The sequence below is a fragment of the Lycium barbarum genome, chromosome 11 (assembly GCF_019175385.1).
Source record: "Lycium barbarum isolate Lr01 chromosome 11, ASM1917538v2, whole genome shotgun sequence".
In the NCBI taxonomy this organism is placed as follows: domain Eukaryota; kingdom Viridiplantae; phylum Streptophyta; class Magnoliopsida; order Solanales; family Solanaceae; genus Lycium; species Lycium barbarum.
Genome location: NC_083347.1, coordinates 116,978,166 through 117,000,975, shown reverse-complemented (window position 1 = coordinate 117,000,975; position 22,810 = coordinate 116,978,166). Strand labels below are relative to the sequence as shown.

The window sequence follows — 22,810 nt, the reverse complement described above, 5'->3', positions numbered from 1 at the left end:
ACAAAACTCAAACCCATCTAAAACTCTTCGGAACCTCACCAAAACTCATGGACGAGTTCAAAATCATCATATTAACTTGTTGGAACTTCCAAAACATTGACACGGGGTCATCCTAACCCGATGTTGACCATGGTCAACTCTAACTCGTTAACTTAACTACCTTCTCCATCAGTGACTCAATTTACACTCGAACCTTGCGGGAACCAACCCAATGACTTCATTAAGTCATAGATCATACTAATATACCGAGTTTAATCGGGGGACCATGAGTTCACGTGACCCATTTTTTTAATATAATTCGCCCCTGCCAAGGGCACTCGAAGAACCTGAGACCTCTGATTAATTAAGGATGAGAGAGTACTTACCACTCCATCACAACCCTTGTTTTACGAGCATTCATATATTTGTATAGAATTTGAACCATATCCAAGTCTTCCCTACAAAATATTTTCTTAACTACTTCAAAAAAAAAAAGTCATTTACGTAATTGGCCTTCTCTGTTCTTTTGATGATATGGTGATAAGCTAAGCATATAATATATCTTTGAACATGTCAAAAGGTCATGAGATGACATTTAATCCGCTAATATTGAAAAAACTGCATGAATAAAGCACTAACGAGAACGCACAAAGCCAATCGCAAGGTAAGAAACAGAAAGAAAAAAATGAACATTTCGGTTTTTCGGAATATAACCGAATTATTTCTTCGTAAAATAAGAGAACACATTAAGGGTGCAAAATGCAACATACTCCTATATGTACGCTATCTAGTAATATCTCTATTAATATATATTTCTCGTTCAAAATATATATAGTTAATACAATAACGACGACAATACATCTCAATCTCTACCTAGATGCAGTAAACTATATTTGATTAATACGTTGTCTAAATTATAAGACGTAATTTTAAAGTATATTTTTACTTAATTGTTTTGGTTGGGCTTGGGTCTTAGCAGTTGATTAACTTTTTCGTTGGATATCTTTTCTAATTAAATGGGTCTTGGTCCAACAAATAAAATAAGTAAATTATTTCATAAAATATGGGGTCATTTGCACTTTCGTCCCTATTTTGTGCTAACCTTTAATTTTATCCCTCAAGACAAATAAACTTGTTCGTGGGGCATAAGTTTATATTATAGCATTATAATATCCCACAAGTTATGTTGGAGCTCTTAAAAAACTTATATTCTGCTACACATAAGTTCGATTTTGAAGGGCTAATTGGCTCCTCTTCTTATTTCTTTTTTATTTCAGTTTCAGCATTTCGATTTATGCCTAGCCTATTCTTTTCTTTGCGTTTTTTTTATACCTTTCATAGATTCATAGATCATAGAGGAATACCATATATTTTCACATCTAGGATTTACATATACAACATATACCACTGTCAAGGGTGTATTTGGGTTCAAAGCCCTGCGCGCTCTACGTCTGGAAGATCTGCGAATCCCTACTGCTTATGTTAAAACTTTCCAAGGTCCGCCTCATGGGATCCAAGTTGAAAGAGATAAATTGAACAAGTATGGTCGTCCCCTGTTGGGATGTACTATTAAACCTAAATTGGGGTTATCCACTAAAAACTACGGTAGAGCTGTTTATGAATGTCATAGGTTTGATTGTCCATCTTTTTGATATATATGTCAGGCATTGCATTCTCCGGATAATTCAAATCGAAGCAATTTGAAGGCTTGTTTATATAGCATCTTTTTTTATTTTTTTAACTGTGTTATCTTAAACTTCTTTTTTTGTGACAACACTTTGTGCTTCATAGACAAACTGCTTAACTTTAGTGAACTTTTGAGGAATTAACTCAAATAATTGAAGACTTCAAGTGGATCGTATCCTGGAGAAGACACACTTTGGATTATAGTGTATCTATGTGTATGTAGTTGTGCTTGGGTAGTGATTATATATATATATATATATACTTGTAGACACGTAATTTTGACCCTCCCCGTGTGTTTCACCTTATAGTTTTTAAATATTTCTTTTAATTTTAATTTTTGACATGTTGATTTTATTCTATTTTTATTTAGTAGGCTTATTTGCGAAAATAAAAAAGAAAAAAATATTTGTTATTTTCAGAGTATAAGTTTTGTGTTTTAAAAGAAAGAAAAGTTACAAAAAAAATATGCTTTATAGGTTTTAATTTTTCTTAGCTAGTTATTTATTTTAAGAGTTTTGTTTTTTTAGTTATCTAGAAATAATTATTAAATATTTTTTGTTTTTACATTAAAAAAAAAAAAGCAAATAGAATTATATCACCTCACCAATAAAATTTGATAACAAATCTTATCACAAAAAGGAGAGGGGAATTCACGTTTTTTTTTTCCTTTGGGTGGGACCCTCGCCCATTTTCATCATGATCTATACACCAACACAAAAACAGAGAGGGTCCCACATAAAATAAAATAAAATAAAAAGGGCAAGGAAAAAGGGAGAATAAAAGGACATGTGATTGAGGGGGAATTGGTTATGGGGGGCGGGGTTCACTCTTATTTTGGGGTTTGGTTTTGTTCTTCCAAATATATACGTACACACATCACAATACATAGGGGACAAGAATTGAATGGGGAATCATTTTTAGAATCGGAAAGAGATAGAAAAGGCACAGAATAGATAGGGGAGGAAGGAGAAACGGATAGAAGAAAAAAAAAAACAGATAGAGAATATAGATAGGGAGAGAGTGACGACGGATTAATATGCTGGGTTTAAAACACGATTAATATAATATTATAGTTTGTGATTCGTATTCAAAATTTTATTATATTAGTGTTTGCTACGAATACAATGTTAGCAAAAATTTATTAATACTTTTTAAAAAATAAGACTTGTTTAAAAGGAAACGATTTTCCTCTCTTTGAGATAAAACAATAGCAATATTTAAGCATCAGTTGATACTTTGAATTTTAATTCGATTAATTTAAAGGTGTAAAATATTCTACTGTTTATGTCTGTAGGTTGGACCTAAACAATATTTATTATTTTTTATCAAATTTTGATTTGAATAATTCTAATTCTAATTCTAATTCTAATTATTAAATTAATTTTACATGTTTAAAATGAAATAAAGTAGAAATTTAATTTTTTCTTTAAACGAAGAACTACTATTTTTTAATTTTTAGTAAATATTCTTGGTTTAGCTCATTTTACTTGTCATGTTGTCTTTTGCATGTTTTTTAAGGAAACGTCAATTAGAATTAGAATTTGACTAATTTACCTTATTAATTATTTGATCTCCATTTAATATTATTTTTTATTAATATAAATATTTTAAGTATATTTATTTAGTAAGCATAACAAATAAATGACATGACGGAATAGTAAATACAACAGTTAAATATCTAGATTAGATCTCAGGCTAATATAAGAAAAGAAAGGAAATTGTATGGTTTGGCTACTTAACCTTTTGAACAAAAGCAATATAATGGAGTCCATGTTTTTTACTGTACAATAATTTCATTTGCTCCCACTAATGGGTTGATACACATATGGCAATGAATCCACCATTATTGACTTAATGGGAATACTTTGGGAATTACATGAATATTGTTTGATTTTTTAATATGGGGTGCACTTTTTTTTTGGCATTGCTTGTTTTTTTAATATGGAGTTCAGTTTTTTTTTTATATTGCTTGATTTTTTTTAATATGGGGTTCACTTTTTTTTTTTTTTTTACATGAGTTTAAAGATGGTGGGATTCACTTTTTTTTTTTTTTTAATATTGCTTGGTATTTTTAGTATGAGACCCATTTTTTTTTTAAAGGATGACTGATTACCAAGCATAGGTAATGTATACTAGTAAGTTATTTCATGTTAGGATATTTGACACTGACGCATCAGGCAATTATTTTAGTGGTCTCACTTCCTATTTTTTTTTTGTATATCTAGCCCACAACGTCAACCACCACGTCAACATTAATTTGTGAAATCACGTTATTTTGGCTACAATTATTTTATTTGAATATAGATAATTGATATTATAATAAAATTATTTTTAAAATATAATAGAAAACTTAAACAGAGAATTATTGTATTTAAATATAGGGAAAAAAATATATTCGGTGTATATTAAAAAGGAACAAGGAAAAATATTGTAATTAGAATGCGACAAATAATAGTAATTTTACATCCAGTATTTATTTTCTAAATTTCTATTGCATATCATGTACTGTCTTTGGAGCAAGGAGTACCAATAATATAGTTATGAGTTTAGTTGAATCCATAACTTTTAGCCCAAATCTAGATTATTTAGATAAAATTATAGAAATATTGGCTCAGTAGTTGAAACCGAGTCTTGAGCCCATAGAATTAAATTATGAATTCACCTCTACTTTGGAGTCTTTATAGATGCAGTTGCTTTATATCTCAAACTCGAGATTAGGGAAATAATATAGTCGTCGTGTGATAGATAGTCTTGCAAACAGTACTTCGCTTATGTCAGGCCAAGACCTAGATTTATATGCGTAAAACTCACTGAAATTACTGAAAATATTAAATTATGAATCTAGAACTCAAATAAACCTAGGGTGATTGATTGAATTAAAATCTTGAATCTGCCTCTAATCAGAGCTTTCATTCATCCAAGTGATGCCGGATTATTTTCATAAGCATAAGCTGTCATTTATCAGTAACTTTATGGTGACCGATTGAATTTGTTATGTGAAAAGAATTTACTCATTTCCCATTTTCTTTTCTTCAACTTCTTTTTTCTCATGGTTTAGATTCTGAGGCACTTTCATGAGCCGAGTATTTGAAACGTTCAATATTAATATTGCAACTGCTTTCTTTGACTTGGAATTCTTTTAACAAAAAGATGCCTTATTGCATTAAAGTAAATTTTGTTTATTACCTTTAACAAATTATCTTGTAGGCTTTGACATGTTACCTTTCCATTGGTTCATGATCCAAATTTCTCCGAGTAAAATAATTAGTGATTCTAGCACCCAAGAATATGACCTAGCTAGTGATCAAAGAGATCTTAGATTAAAATTTTAGCGGAACAAAAACACTCGAAGATATCAATCTATCTATATAAATTTTGGCTGATAGAGTTAATTAGTTTATGTTCCAGTAGAAAGTAACATATACTCAGTCAATAATTATCACCACTAGCCATCATTTATAAACATCATCACCAATCACTCTTATCACATAACCATCAATCAATACTGATGATTACCACCATCAATCATTGCTATATATCGTCAACTATCGCTACCAGTTGTTATTATCATTAGTTATGATTATCATGCACCACAATTATCAGCTCTACTATCACCATCAAGCACTAGGATTAACTAATAAATTGTCAGTCGCCATCACTGCAAGCTACTACACACAACCACCACCATCCATCAACGCCACCAACTCCCCCAATTAGCACCCACAATTATCACCAACCACCTCCTCCAGTCGTACCCACAATCACCACCATTAGCCATAACCACCGCCATCTACCATATTATTATTTTTATTGGTAGTTTGTTGATGTAGTATGAATTTACAAGTTTTACACTGTCACGACCCAACCCCGTAGGCCGCGACTAGTGTCCGTGCTGGACACCCATACGTACCCAATAACCCAAATCAGCATATTAGCAGAATGTATCAATATAAAAGTCAGTTGGCGTTACTAGTTATCATAGATGAACAGATATAGTACGTGGAAGCCGATAAGGCTATCACAGATCATATCAACCCAAAACAGATACAGAACCCACATGTATGTCTACAGACCTCTACAGATAACAACAGAATCATAAGACGGGACAGGGCCCCGTCGTACCCCTGAATAGCATACATATGTACAATGGCAAAAAGACTGTACCAAAACGTAGGCTCCGAACAAAAGAGAACTCCAAGATAGCAGAATAGGTGTCCTAAGCAGGCGGATCAACAAATCTGTCATCTGAACCTGCGCGGCATGAAAACGCAGCCCCCGAAGAAAGGGGGTCAGTACGGAAAATGTACTGATTATGTAAAGCACGGAACGTAGTAAACAAAGTCATAACCGAAACAAAAGGTATAGAAAATGAACAGAATATCCAGAATAGCAAAATGCTAATCATAATGCATAAATAGTGCATACAGAAAACATATGTCATATCTGGTCCCATTACGGGACTGGGTAAACAGAACGTGGTCGCCACCCCGACACTGGCGCCATAACACAGCATAACTCCAGAGTAGGGAATAACTCCGTAACATATCATATCATATCAGAATGTGCACATGTCAAACATATCAGATGGCCATATCATATCATATCATCATATATCAGAATGTGTGTACATGGCACAACATACTCCACAACCCATGTACATGTATACCTGCCCCCTCACATCGAGGCGCGGCGAACAATGCAGTGGAATACGCGTGATAACATATCCTGGCCCAGGCTCAGTGAAGGAAACATTGAGGTATCCACGAATGGAGTAGTGAGAAACTAATGCAATATAAAATATAACACATTTACGGAGACTCAATAGCATAATTCAGATGACAAACCATATAAAAAAAAACTAAACGGTAATCATATCGTATACCTTACGGATGTCACAATGGTTTATGTCAAAATAAGTTTTCTGAAATCGTTTTCATGTTTCAAAATACGTTGTGGGACTTACAAAATACTTCAAAACAACTGTCGTATAGTAGTTAGAAAAGTAGCCAAGAGTTTCCTTTGAATTCCACTTCAAAATAAGTCAAACAGAACAAATTAGAAAAATCCGGGAATAGTGGGCCCACCTGGGATCAAATGAGGTGGCGTACATAATTTACGTATGTTACACTTCATAACATCACTTATGAGAGTTTTAAAGTAGTCGGGTCCTATTTGTGCAAGTTCTAGATGTTTAGGCAATTTTCCAACTATTCATAACATATTCAATTCAATTCTACTGAATGAAAAAGGGGCAAATTTAGGTGCGGATTTCTAAGAGTAGAGTCGTCCCCGAGGCTCGTATCCAAACCTATCACACCTAAGACATGCCAAGAGAAGGAAAGGTAAAGCTTTACATACCTTATTCGCTCCTTACGCTTCTCCAAATTCAAATCCCGTTTCGTCCAAAATCTACAATTGGTCATATTTACCAAATATTAATCATAAGGCTTTAAGAATCCAATCTTAACCGATTCTTTAAATAAATAAAAAACCCACTCATGGGCCTTGACCCATCAAGGGGCCGTCCACCCCCTCCAATTGGGCCTTAATTTTTTTCTCTTCATTTTTTTGGGCCAACCCGGTTGGTCCCGAGTTGGGCCTAGCCCACTGACCTTTAAACCTTAAAACGTCCATATCTCCTTGTACCAACATCACCTGGGAACCCACGACCTATGGATGAAAAGCTAATTCAATTATCTACAATTTCTATTTCATGATATTTTTTCAAATTCCAAACTTATAATACCATTTTTTCCCCCCAAAGTCAGGTCACCCGAAAACGTTTTCTTAAAAATATTCGTTTGGAGGGCTTCCACTTTGATTTGGCCCAAGGGTCCTTCATGAGTTGTGTTTAACTTCACATATGTGATTCATATAATTTGTCACATGTCCCAAAAAAAATCTTGACGTGTGGGTCCCACCTCAACTTACAATTAATCCGACGTTAAAAAATACGGGATGTAACATACACATTCCCATGTTAATAAATAAATAGTCTTAATTATTTAGTATTTAGATTTTAATATATATTTTAACGTTCAAATGTTTATTCAGATTCAAATATTTTAATTTTAATACACATTTTTATATTCAGATTTATATTTAGATTCATACACCTTAATCTTAATAAAAATAAATGAGGTCTCTGTCACATTGCGAATTAGTTACTCTCTTACCACATAACCATCAATCATTACTGATGATTACCACCATCAACCACCATTATATATCATCAACTACCGCTACCAATTGTTATTACCATTAGTTATTTCCACTAACTATAACCATCAAGCACCATGGTTAACCGATAAATTGTTAGTCGTCATCACTGCTAGCTACTACCCACAACCACCACCATCCATCAACACCGCCACCAGCCCCAATCGGCACCCACAACTTTCACCAACCACCTTCTCCGGTCGCACCCACAATCACCACCATTAGCCATAACCATCACCAACTACCATATTATTTTTTATAAGTATTTTGTTGATGTAGTATTAACTTACAAGTTGTATACACTTCCATGTTGATAAACAAATAGTCTTAATTATTTAGTATTTAAATTTTAATATATATTTTAGCATTCAAATGTTTATTCATATTCAAATATTTTAATGTTAATACACATCTTTATATCCAGAGGTGAATTTTGATTCATATACGTCTTAATATCAATAAAAATAAATGAGTTCTTTGTCACATTGTGAATTATATTAGTTACTTTCTTTGTTACTCCCTCTGCTTCATAATAAATGGTATTTTTAGCTTGGGCACACCGTTTAAGAAAACTACTCACTCCTATGAAGTAAGAAGTGTGTTTACTAATTTTACCCTTAATAAATCTCTTGAAAAATACTCCCTCTTTTTCATTGTAACAGTCGTTTAGTTTTTTTCAAGTTCATTAAGAAAATAATAAATACAGGGTAAAGTTTACTAAGTTACCCATATTTAATAAAGGCAGACTTATTTTTCTCTCAAATATTGTGTATACTATAATTGAAGGCAATTGTCAACTTTAGCACTCTGTATTCTTAAAGTGACAATTATTTTGGAATAACCTTTTTAGCTAAAACGATAGTTAAAATAAGATGAAATTGACTAATTCTTTAATAATTTTTTGATTATGTAAAACTTCAATAATATAAATAAGGGTAAAATTTCAATTATTGAATCTGTCCATGCATGTGATCTCCTCCCTCTCCCTTAATTACGGCAGACACAAAGTCTTCTCCCCATTTCCAAGAAATAATTTTGCAGCTAAAAGATTTGGTAATCAATCTCTGAGATTAAATAAATAAAAGAACGTGCTACACTGTTGCCACATTTAAGATCCCATGCTATTTTATTCGCCACATTAAGGCGCTGATGTTATTTTATATCATTATTTTTATATTTAATCTAATCAAACTTGATGCACTAGAAACTTCCCAACTACTCCACTACTCTTACTTTTTAACAACCCAAAGGTTTAATATTAAGAACTTCTTTGACAAACTTTATCATTACTATGATTTAAACACTATTCTTTTTTTTTCATGAATAAATCCAAAATTACTTTCAAGAACGAAATTAATAATAATATGATATTTTGAGAGTTATAAAACTAATACATGAAAATCAACAAGTGAAGATAAAAATTTCAGCAATAAAAATGTGATATTTTGATAGATGTAGAACTAAGACGAAAATCGATAACAAGTGAAGATGTAAAATTTCTATGATATATTTTTAAAAGAAATATTCAAGTGATAATCACCCTCACGGAGTTCTTAATAAGAAAATATACATATGCAGTATTATGACTGGGTATTTGAGTTATTCACAATCCTCTCTTTTCTATAGATGAATAACATGTATATCATTCATTTGTTAAGAATTTTGAGGGTCAATTTTAGTAAAATTTGGCATCTATAGATGAATAACATGTATATCATTCATTTGTTAAGAATTTTGAGGGCCAATTTTAGTAAAATTTGGCACGTGATTTTCGTAGGAACAGTTGAGCGAGCCTCGAGCAAAGTAAAACATATTTCAAGCACAGAGTCAAAACCTAAGCCCCAAGTTGAGCCCCAAGACGTTTTACAAGTGCCCTGCTCTGCTGTGGGACGTGTTTGGAAAAAGCTCTATAAAACACTGAAAGTAGCAAATGAGTAGATTTTTTCATGTTAATTAATGCAGGGAAAAGGGATACATTCGTAGTAGCAACACTTTATTAATCCAAATTACTCCAGAAAACAACACAGAAATACCTCTTCGGGATTTGAACAATTCATTTATTTTGGATAAAAGAAAAAAACACTCCAAAAATTCATTTATTTTGGACCGGAGGAAGTATCTAGACGAAGTGCTCGATGAAAGGCCTTAAGATCGGGGTCGGATTCAAATAACTCCAAGTGCCTTTCATCCAAGTCGACTTGTAGGCCAACACCAGTACGACAAACCGTATCGTGCAACCAAAACATATTCATATCTTTCAATCCAAAAAACATCAAGCATGGTTTTCCCAAACCAAAATCAGCATCTTGCATAGGAAACCTGCATAAACTTGAACACGTAAATTTGTCAACGTCATCGTTGCCTCCCCATTCTGGTGCTTGAAAACTTTCATTATATAAGTTCGCCACGTGTGAAACTATCTCGTCTGGTGAAGCCTCGGAACATGAAGCGACAACTTTGGTCACTGCATCCCTGATCAATTTTACAAGATGTTGTAACTCCATTTGTGTCTCCCCCGGTATGAATTTCACTGGAACATCAATTACCAAATTCCCCACAGATTTGTTTATTTCAGGTAAATTAATTTTAGAGCGCAAGTTCAGCGGAAAGCCCATCATAGAAGGTCTCAAGTTCCCATTTATTGCTTCCGAAGCACGGATTAAAGCTCTCCATAACAGCGCTGAGATCATCTCAACTCTTGAAGGTTTAAAATCCAAAGCACCTGAATCAATGAAGCTTGCAAATTTCTCTTTGAGAGTCAATATAGCAGCCTCTTTGATAACAAACCTCTTGGAGAGAAATTTATCTTCTTTGCTTCCTTCTTGTGGAATAGGAGGCTTGAAGTACCTGTCAGGATCGAAATAAACAGAGTAAATCTCGGACAATGATAAATCAGACAATAAAAGAGAAACAAACCAAAAGACACATAAAAATTTAATGTAATTCACTTAATTGATCTACATCCACTAGCGAAGATGAGTAATCTACTATATAAAAGAGAGTACAAAATATCGAGGCTCACACAAGTGGCAGGGTAATACTCTTGTCACACAAATTTTTCCCACTAAACAAAACCCTCTAACTCCTTAAAGCTACATTGTGGATGCTACGGAGTGAGAAGTATCTGCACTTGCTTTAGGGGCCCGATAATTTAAGGCCTCAAAATTAATTCTATGATATATAAAAAATAAATTTTACATTAATTTTATCAGTAAATAGATATAGTAAATTATATTTATATTAATGTCAAATAAATTCCTCTCTCTTAGTAATTAATATTATTTTTATATTCAAGGTTTAATTTTTTTTCATGTTTAGACACAACTTTACTTTCTAATACCCTTTTTCAAGTTAACTTCAAATACTATATTTTTCAAATATCATCAAACTTATATCCAATTTCCTACTTAATCACTTACTACCCTTAACTCATCTATTTTTCTGCACATAAACTAGATTTTTTCTAAGTCAAACAAGAAACGAAAACTCAACTATGATAAGAAAATCAAGGCAGACACCTAAAACAGTACCTTGATAAGTCTCTTGTTGGGAAAACATCACCCGCATTGAAGCTTAAATAATTGTTGATCTTGTCGATAGGAGTCCCCAATCTACACGCATTAGCCCACTCAAACATAGTGGACATGGTTGTGAAACCGTCCATTACAGGATGCGAGATACTAATTGCTACAGCCATGGCACCACATTCAAACTTCGTTATTTGGACCGTGAAAATTGGTGCTGTGAACAGATTGGTATCATCCACATCCTTGATGTCGTGTGGCCAGAGTTGGACCGTCAGTTCATGTCCATCACGTGTAACCTAGTAGGAAAAATAGAAAAAAATCATCATAAACCTCCCTTATTTCTTTCTTATTACAATTTCTAGATTATTATATACCGTCTCCGTCAAAGTTCATGTTATATAATTTAATTAGGCACGAAATTTAAGAAGTAAATGAAGATTTTTGTAACTGATTATCTAAAATAAGTCCTAGATAGTAAAAAAAAACATTAAGTTAAATTATTTCTCAATATAAATTAAAAAGGAAAATGTATGACAAAAAATCGAGACAAAAAGACTAATACTCCCTCAGTTCATTTTTATTTATTCACTGTATTAAAAATAAATATCTATTTTTACTTATCCACTTCAAAAAATAAGACGTAATTTATATCTTATTTCCTATTTTACTCTTATGTATTAACTATAGTCATCTACAAATGCATTTCCCAAGATATTAAATTTATTATATTTAAAGGGTGATATAGTAAATTTTCCGTTTTATTTTTTACTCTTAACCGGCGTGTCAAACCAATAGTTGACAAATAAAAGCAATAGGTGAAAAGTAAAAATAGAGAGAGGGAGTAATATTTTAACTTCCATCTATAGAAAAGACATAGAACAAGATAGATTACTTGTTCGAGGAAATTGTCCAGCTTGCAGTTGACTTTTGCTTTGGTATAAGGAACACCTTGATCAAGGCAAAGAACCGAACACCCATCTTCAGCATACCTTCCAGCAGCTGGGTAAACACGTGTTAATATCTTAGAAAAAGATTGTTCGAGCCGCTCATCCATCTCAGCATCCTTGATAGAGTTGTTGTTGCAAGAAGGATAGAGAAGAACTAAAGGGACAAGTTCTTTGTTAGCTATTTGATCAAAGAATGAAAGTTTGTAACATTGAAGGTGAGGAGGAGTTGGGGAAGATGGTTTTATGAGCTTTGTGGATAAGATCTCTACATGTATGCTATCCATTGATGAGATAAAATGGATTGAAGGAAAGAAAGGAAAGAACTGAACTAAGCTGAATGAACTGTTTGCTTAAATGGAGTGCCCATTTTATATATATAATATTAATATATACACTATATTCTAGGGACACGGGCTCAAGCACAAGTTAGGTGTAAAGCTTGAATTCTCCTAAACCAAAGAGCGAGACTAAGCGATCACTCGATAGATGTAAAGTAAATTACCATACTAAAAATACTTCTCTCATGTGCCAATGTTAGGTAGGTGTATATATATTTTTAAATAATTTTCCTAGGGTGTTAAAGTTTAGTTTATTTAAATGGTATTTTTAAGCAGCAATTAATATTTGATTAAATTTTTAAAATATATTTTTAATTGTATTTTTCTCAAAAGTACTTTTAAAAAAGTAATTTTGTACAAAAGCTATTTTTTTAGTTTTTAAAAAACTGCTTCTATTACTCTCCAAAATCACTTATTTTATCCCAAAAGCGTGACCAAACACCTCACTTTTTTAAAATAAACATTTATTGAAAAAATAAATAGTTTCGGAGAAAAAATAAACTTCGCCAAATAGGTTATAAACCTCTTTTAAAAACACATAGTAAAAGTAAAAATTGATACTAATACATAAATAGCTTCCATTTGACAAATATTTCTTTTTTATAAGAAATCTTTATTTTGACGCATAATGATTTTAATAAGTAAATATAAAAAAATCTTATCAGAGTTATTTTCTTCTTTTTTAATTGTAAAGTAGTATTTTCACTATTTCAATTTATTTATCTGGTTTTGACTTGACATGTTGTTTAAGAACGAGTTCAGGGGTTTAATAAAAACAACACTTAATTGAGGTATCAAAATGAAAAAAAAGATAAGTTTAGGGATCCGCATATGCATTAAGCCTATTTTGAAATATATAGAACTAGACATAAAAATCAGTCACAAGTGAATATATAAATTTCGGCAATAAAATGTGATATTTTGATAAAACTAAGACAAAAATCAATAAAATGAAGATATAAATTTCGGCTAACTATTTTCAAAAAAAGGTTCACTCTCATAAAGTTCTCAATTAGTAAATATACAATATTATTTTAACTCGATATGTGAGTTATTTACTCTCAAATCTCAATCTTCTCTTTTATATAGATGAATAACATTTTATCATTCATTTGTTAAGAATTTTGAGGGCCAACAATACTAATTAGGAATTCGGCACATGATTTTTTTAGGAATGAGTGAGCAAGTCTTGAGTGTTGCGCGTTAGATGTGCTTAGGGTGCACAGTCAGACGCTTGAGGACAGAACTAATCCCCAAGCTTAGCCCCAGTATGTTTTACAAGTTCCCCGTTCTAGGACGAGTCTCGAAAAAGCTTATAAAACAATGAAAGTAGCAAATGAGTAGATTTTTTCATGTTAATTAATGCATGAAAAAGAGATACATTCGTAGTAGCCGTACTTTATTAATACAAATTACTCCAGAAAACAACACAGAAATACCTCTTCGGGTGGATCAAAGGAAAAACCCAAAAATTCATTTATTTTGGACCAGAGAGAGTATCTAGAAGGGTTCGATGAAAGCCTTAAGATCGTGGTCGGATTCAAATAACTGCAAGTGCCTTTCATCCAAGTCGACTTGTAGGCCAACACCAGTACGACAAACCGTATCGTGCAACCAAAACATATTCATATCTTTCAATCCAAAAAACATCAAGCATGGTTTTCCCAAACCAAAATCAGCATCTTGCATAGGAAACCTGCATAAACTTGAACACGTAAATTTGTCAACGTCATCGTTATTTCCCCATTCTGGTGCTTGAAAACTTTCGGTATATAAGTTCGCCACGTGTGAAACTATCTCGTCTGGTGAAGCCTCGGAACATGAAGCAACAACTTTCATCACTGCATCCCTGATCAATTTTACAAGATGTTGTAACTCCATTTGTGTCTCCCCAGGTATGAATTTCACTGGAACATCAATTACCAAATTCCGCACGGATTTGTTTATTTCAGGTAAGTTAACTTTAGAGCGCAAGTTCAGCGAAAAACCCATCATAGAAGGTCTCAAGCTCCCATTTATTGTTGCCGAAGCACGGATTAAAGCTCTCCATAACAGTGCTGAAATCAGCTCAACTCTCGAAGGTTTAAAATCCAAAGCACCTGAATCAATGAAGCTTGCAAATTTCTCTTTGAGCCTCAATATAGCAGCCTCTTTGATAACAAACCTCTTGGAGAAAAATTTATCTTCTTTGCTTCCTTCTTGTGGAATAGGAAGCTTGAAGTACCTGTTAGGATCGAACATAAATAGTGTTAGGGAGAAGCTTACAAAGCAACCCTTGAACGATGATAGATCAGATGACAAAACAGAAATATACCAAAAGAGACATAAAAACGTTAATGCGGTTCGGTCAATTGACTTACATTCATGGGCGGAGATGAGCATTCCACTATATAAAAGAGAGTGCAAATATCGAGAGAGATAACCTCACAAAATTCACTCTAAAAAGTGGTCACACAAGTGGCAGGATAATGCTCGTCTCACAAGCTTTTTCCCTAAACAAAACTCTAACCCTTTAGGGCTACATTGTGGATACTATATATATATATATATATATATATATATATATATATATATATATATATATGGGTAGGGGCCCGTGCTAAGCCCAAGCCCAAATTCAAGATAGACAAATAGTATTGGGCAATTTGCAGAATTGTCCTTCATTGGGGGTGGTCTTTAATTTTTGTCCCTCAAATAAGTGGTCTTTAATTTTGCCCCCGCTCAGTCAAAAATTTTAAAAAAAATTGCAAGGCATAAGTTGGAATACGCGGGCCATGAGTTGGACCTCAACTTATGCTTCAACTCTGCTTTATGGCAAAAAAAACCAAAAAAAAAAATTGTTGAATTCTTCAAACCTTTGCCTTAAGGGCCCAACTTTTGGCAAGTGTTCTTTTTTTTTTTGCGCGGATTGCCCTTCATTTGGGGTAGTCTTTAATTTTTGCCCTTCAAATTGGTGGTCTTTAAGTTTTGTCCTTCGCCTAATACCCCGAGGTTATGGGTTCGAAATAGTAAAAAAAAAAAAAAATTGCAAGGCAGAATTTGCAATAGTTAAAGACCACCAATTTGAGGGGCAAAAATTAAAGACCACCCTAAGCGAAGGGCAATCCCGCAAATTACCCGTAGACGTTTGGCTTAAGGCCTAATTTTGGGTAAAAGTTTGCCTTAAGGCATAAGTTGGGGTCCAACTTCTGCCTTTCAAATCCATACTTATGCATTGCCATTTTTTTTTTTGAACTGAGCCTAGGTTCGAACCCAGGACCTCTGGGTGATAAGCGAAGGGCAAATATTCAAGACCACCAATTTGAGGGCAAAAATTAAAAACCACCCCAAAAGTAGGGCAATCCGCGCAAAAAAATGATAGTATTTTCTTCATTTCAATTTATGTAAAGGTGTTACTATTTGAGGTGTTAAACAACTTCTCCTTTGATTGTAAATTTCTCAGACTTTTTAAAAATAATTTGAATCATTAGCTATGTTGATTTGAAGTAATTTTCGTGTAGCTTTAAAATATGTAAATTTTATTTTAAAATACTTGAAGAATGTATACTCAAATTAATAGTAAAAAATAATTGGGTTACCCTCATACTCCGAACACCTTGATATAAATTGGCCCTTCTTGTTTGATCAAACTCCATGCCAATTCAACTTTATCTACCCAATCAGCTCGTTTAGTTTTGATCTTGGTTTTGTTTGTTGAAAATTAGTCGTTTCAAAATTTGTCGAACAATAATTACACGAAAAAGTTGTCGTGAAAGTTAATTTATCCCCAATTAATTGTGGGATGTTGAGTTGGTTTCTCGTACGGTTTTGAGCATTCCTTATGAGCTACTTTTTAATTTGTGATTGAGTTAGACTCAAAATAGACTCAAAATTTATTTTTTATAATATGTTATCAATGCCTCCTTCTCAATTTTTAATTTATTCGTTGTTGGGAACACATTAGTTGACAGGCATGGACGTGCGGTAGGGATAAGATGTCCGACATCGATTATGAGATGTGAAATTCGTCTCTTTATATGTTGTTGGATAATCCTCCCCATGAATTAACATTCATGAGTCATTTAATAACAAATAGTAATTAATTTCCAAATACTTTTTCTAGAATTACTCCTATTGTAATATATATATAAGGAATAAAATCAAAAGTGGGGATAGAGCATATGTGAGGACCATGAACAATGATACAACTTTTTCATAATATTGAGATCATGAATCTTGAAGATCCCCAATAAAATTGAATATTTAATCATTGATCATTTAATCTTAGGTCATTAGGTGGTTCCATCATGTTTTAAGATTGAGATAGAAAATCAACACATTACTAAATCTATTTTTAAATGTTATCATAATTCAAAGACCCAAAATACAGTTATGTTTGACCACATAATTGATTTAATATCTTGGACACATCTTTTAAGAAATTAACTCACTCTTAAAAAGTAAACTATGTTTTCAATAAATTACTCTTAGTTAAATAGTCTATGTTTTCAATAAATTACTCTTAATTAAATAGTAACTATTTAATATATTTTTTTATTATGTAAAAATTCACTTATCACAATAGAGTAAATCTGAAAGAAAAAAAATTAATACCTTATTGATTATATATATATTAAAAAAAAATTAACTAAATATAAAAACATAAAATGTCATGTACTAATATGAAACCAAAAGTAATCCGATAAGGGCCGAAAAATGCTCCTTAAATAGTAAAGACTGCACCAATTACAGCTTCATAAGAATAATGGCAAAAATGATATGTAAGGAAAAACACCAATTACAGCTAGCTATGTGTGAAAATTAAAGAGTTGAAATTCCTACTCAACACATGTCACTCCTTCATAGTAAGATGTAAGGGATTGAAATGACAAAATTAGTCATGTGAGGACTACAAAAAAAACCCTCATTCCCTCTTTTATATATATATATATATATATATATATATATATAACAAAAATCGGTTATGATAAACGTGTTGCGCTTCCTCAAAGGAAAACTCAATTTGGGTAAGAAAATCAAAGAAAACACCTAACAGTACCTTGATAAGTCTCTTGTTGGGAAAATATCACCACCATTGAAGCTCAAGAAATTGTTGATCTTGTCGATAGGAGTCCCCAATCTACACGCATTTGCCCACTCAAAAATAGAGTGCATGATTGTGAAACCGTCCATTACAAGGAGCAAGGCACTAATTGCTACAGCCAGGCTGCCACATTGAAACTTGGTAATTTGGATAGTGAAAATTGGTGCGGTGTACAAATTGGTATTGTCCAAATCCTTGATGTTGTACGGCCAGAAAAGAACCGTCAAATCATGGCCATTGCACGCTACCTACAGAGGCGGAGCCAAGATTTTAAGAGAATGGGTGCATTATTATTATTAAAAAAAAAAACAGATGTAGAATTTTAATTTGATGAGTTTAACCTTTAGGTTCTTACCATTAACTTAGTACACTTTTGAAATTATAGGTTCAAGACGTAAATTCTTTTTACAATTTTAGTGATTTTCACATAATTGATCTCTATGTTGAAACCCAAAAATGGTGGGATCAGTTGAGGCAGTTTACTATATGCTACATCTTCCACAGCTAAGTGTTTTAATATAGACATTTGGTATAATTATATAAAATTTTATGGTGATAAAAGTAGAATAGAGATTTCAAGCTATCAAACACCATTTTGAAAGATGCACCATAACAAAGAAAGAAGGAAAACGAAAAAAAATACCTCGGGCTCAATTATAAGAAGAAATAATAATAATAAGAGAAGCGTGGAATTTGTGTTGGAAATCTTACGAAAAATACTTGATTACGAATACTTGTAGGGAATTCTTCATAGCTTGAGGCGTGTCAAAAGACACTATCCTTAAGGATATTTCACCCGGTATGAGTGTATCCCCCAGGATTCAACAAACTCTTCTAGTACAATACTAGGAGCCAGAATCTAACAAAGATTTATCTTATAGAAAACCTAGAACACGAAAATAAAGAGTGGAAGAATTTATCTTAGAGGTATATCATCTACTAACTTGATAATATATCTATAGGAAGAATATGTCTTTGTATCTCTCCTATGAAAGAAAATAACTTAAGTATATATATGTTAAAATCATTCAACTGATATCAAGTTAATACAATAGCCAAATAGCGTATACAATAAATTTGGTCAAATAATGATTTCATCATTAACACCACATAAAGAGCTATTTAATGTATTAAATATTATGTAATAACTTTGCTCAATTTGACTACAAGTTTATGACCATTCAAATGGTCTTTTGAAGAAAACGTTATTCTTGAAAATAATGACCCATTAATATAATATTAAAGTAATGAATTTAGGCATGAGTTTAAAACTTCTTTTTGAGATATTAACCTCAATTTTTCTCAACAATTTGAACTACTGATTTCACTTGTAGAGGTGCACCAATAATTATTGCACCATAGACACTTTGAGCTTGTGTGCACACGCCTATATTGAAGTAAAGTTCTAAAAAATGTAACATTGCTATACATGATCGGGGGAGAGGAGCATGGATTCACGCGAACCCATACCTAGGGTTGGCTATTCGGTCAATTCAGTTTTAAAGTTCGGTTTGGTAAAAGTGATAACTGAACCAAACTGAAATTAGTTCGGTTCGGTTTTTCAGTTCATGCCTTATCACCTTGGGTGTTTTCAATGTTTTGGATTTGTGTTGTTCATGACAAAACCATCATCTATTTTTAAGAAAATCAAAGATTCTCGTTATGTTGCCATTTGATTTCCACAACAACCAATAAAAAATTTTTTAAAAAAAGGTCATTGGCACTTTGGTCCCTATTTTGTGTTAGTGTTTAACTTTTGTCCTCATAGCAAAACAACTTTTTGTTGGGTCGCTTGCTAAAGGATAAAAATTAAAGACCAGCCCATTTGAATGCATCTTATTGACTTATTCCTCCCGCCGTCGTGTCCTCATAGTTTTCTTAGGGAATCTTGGTCGTTTAATGTATTTCTTCCTCGTGTTTTTAATTTGGGACATAGCGGACTTATTAGGGTTCTGGATGCAAAGAGTAAGAATTGAAGTGCAAAAGCTATCTTTTTCCACCATAGTCCACTAGTATAGATGAGGCTTCCCTTTATCCCTTACCTAAAATAGCAAATAAGTTGAATTCCCAATACCAGCATCTGCCATCTAATAGACAAGCAAATCTGTTTTGGAAAGTTAAAAAAATGACGAGCATGCGTAATTTTGCTTTTGGTTTTCCACCTGGTCGCTTCCTAACAAAGTTGACTCTATTCCCAAAGGCAGAGGCGAATCCAGCATTTCGAGAGGATGAGTTCACCATTTTATAGTGACATCAAATTGACGAGCAAAACGTTTAAAGGCAGCTTAGAGTTCTTTTTTAAAAAAGATGCAAAAATGCATTTGGTGGGTTCAATCTCGCAACCTTAAGGGATTAAACCCAACGCCTAACCAATGCTCCATTCGGTCTTATTTGACCATGTGCTCCTTCAGCTAATATTAGCTACATCTTAAGAATTATATATATAATATACCGAGTTTAATCAGGGGACCATGGGTTTACGTGACCCATTTTTTTAATATAAATTCACCCCTGCCAAGGGCACTCGAAGAACCTGAGACCTCTGATTAATTAAGGATGAGAGAGTACTTACCATTCCATCACAATCCTTGTTTTACGAGCATTCATATATTTGTATAGAATTTGATCCATATCCAAGTCTTCCCTACAAAATATTTTCTCAACTACTTCAAAAAAAAACTGTCATTTATGTAATTGGCCTTCTCTGTTCTTTTGATGATATGGTGATAAGCTAAGCATATAATATATCTTTGAACATGTCAAAAGGTCATGAGATGACATTTAATCCGCTAATATTGAAAAAATTGCATGAATAAAGCACTAACGAGAACGCACAAAGCCAATCGCAAGGTAAGAAACAGAAAGAAAAAATGAACATTTCGGTTTTTCGGAATATAACCAAATTATTTCTTTGTAAAATAAGAGAACACATTAAGGGTGCAAAATGCAACGTACTCCTATATGTACGCTATCTAGTAATATCTCTATTAATATATATTTCTCGTTCAAAATATATATAGTTAATACAATAACGACGACAATACATCTCAATCTCTACCTAGATGCAGTAAACTATATTTGATTAATACGTTGTCTAAATTATAAGACGTAATTTTAAAGTATGTTTTTACTTAATTGTTTTGGTTGGGCTTGGGTCTTACCAGTTCATTAACTTTTTCGTTGGATATCTTTTCTAATTAAATGGGTCTTGGTCCAACAAATAAAATAAGTAAATTATTTCATAAAATATGGGGTCATTTGCACTTTCGTCCCTATTTTGTGCTAGCCTTTAATTTTGTCCCTCAAGACAAATAAACTTGTTCGCGGGGCATAAGTCTATATTATAGCATTATAATATCTCACAAGTTATGTCGGAGCTCTTAAAAAACTTATATTCCGCTACACATAAGTTCGATTTTGAAGGGCTAATTGGCCCCTCTTCTTATTTCTTTTTTATTTCAGTTTCAGCAGATCGATTTATGCCTAGCCTATTCTTTTCTTTGCTTTTTTATACCTTTCATAGATTCATAGATCATAGAGGAATTCCATATATTTTCACATCTAGGATTTACATATACAACATATACCACTGTCAAGAGTGTATTTGGGTTCAAAGCCCTGCGCGCTCTACGTCTGGAAGATCTGTGAATCCCTACTGCTTATGTTAAAACTTTCCAAGGTCCGCCTCATGGGATCCAAGTTGAAAGAGATAAATTGAACAAGTATGGTCGTACCCTGTTGGGATGTACTATTAACCCTAAATTGGGGTTATCCGCTAAAAACTATAGTAGAGCTGTTTATGAATGTCATAGGTTTGATTGTCCATTTTTTTGTATATATCAGGCATTGCATTCTGCGAATAATTCAAATCGAAGCAATTGGATGTCCAACTCAGGCCTATATGACATGACCGATCAATAGATCCACCTTTGTCATATATTCCATACATCACACTAGATATCATATTCATGGAATACGATTCACTTTCAAGATGCCTTGGTGGTGAAATGGTAGACACACGAGACTCAAAATCTCGTGCTAAAGAGCGTGGAGGTTCGAGTCCTCTTCAAGGTATAATATTGAGAATGCTCATTGTACATAACGGGTATAGACTACATCGTTACATTCCATTTAGGATTAGGAATATGCGTAATCGGACCTGCTTTTTACATATCTCTATTGGGACCCTATTCACCTCTTTGAGTGAATCGAGAAATAGGTTTGATTGTCTATCTTTTATATATATATATATATATATCAGGCATTGCATTCTCCGGATAATTCAAACTAAAGAAAAGTGATTTTTGGTAGATAATTTATTTTAGGCATAATACATAAACAGGCCCTCAAATTTGTCCTCGACTGGCAAGTATGCTCTCCAACTTTGGGTGTGCACAAGTAAGCACCTCAACTTATATAAAGTTGAACACGTAAACACAAATGTTGACGTGGCATATAACTTTTCAAGGTGTACTTTATACAAGTTGAGGTGTCTAGTTGATCATTTTGTAAGTTATAGTGTCAAACTGACAAAGTGAAGACAAGTTGAGGTGACTATTTGTGCACACCCAAAATTGAAAAACATATTTGCCAGAGGCCAAATTTGAAAGCCTGTTTATGTAGCATGCTTTTTTTTTTTTTTTTTTAACCGTGTTATCTTAAACTTCTTTTTTTGTGACAACACTTCGTTCTTGATAGACAATCTGCTTAACTTTAGTGAACTTTTGAGGAATTAACTCAATTAATTGAAGACTTCAAGTTATGGATCGTATCCTGGAGAAGACCCTAGAGGGTATTGAATAAGACCCGTGTGATAACCATCTAAATCTTTAGGCAAACTTACTCAAATGACTACTTTATTGTAGCTTCCTACCATTTGTAGCTACCCTTTTAAATATTATCATTTGTAGTTACATTTTGGCAAAATAGTGTATGTTTTCGCTGTGTATTTGTTGCCAACAAATACATGAGAACAAGGTAAAAAAAAACATGATCCTTGATTTTAGCCTTTAATGGTGGAGCTATTAAATT

The 22,810-nt window shown here is 32.9% G+C and overlaps 2 protein-coding genes across 2 annotated transcripts; both read right to left on the bottom strand.

Moving 5' to 3' along the window:
* Positions 1-9,860: 9,860 nt before the first annotated feature.
* Positions 9,861-12,853, bottom strand: LOC132618904 (acetyl-CoA-benzylalcohol acetyltransferase-like). The gene is made up of 3 exons (XM_060333899.1): positions 12,304-12,853; positions 11,415-11,707; positions 9,861-10,731 (listed from the first exon to the last, which is right to left on the bottom strand). The coding sequence occupies exons 1-3, from the start codon at positions 12,640-12,642 to the stop codon at positions 9,981-9,983; spliced, it is 1,383 nt and encodes a 460-aa protein (XP_060189882.1). The 5' UTR covers positions 12,643-12,853; the 3' UTR covers positions 9,861-9,980.
* A 1,343-nt stretch (positions 12,854-14,196) lies between these two features.
* Positions 14,197-18,305, bottom strand: LOC132620174 (acetyl-CoA-benzylalcohol acetyltransferase-like). Its single transcript, XM_060334868.1, has 3 exons — positions 18,189-18,305; positions 17,735-18,027; positions 14,197-14,920 (listed from the first exon to the last, which is right to left on the bottom strand). Exons 1-3 carry the CDS (start codon positions 18,303-18,305, stop codon positions 14,197-14,199), a joined length of 1,134 nt encoding a protein of 377 aa, XP_060190851.1.
* Positions 18,306-22,810: the final 4,505 nt, after the last annotated feature.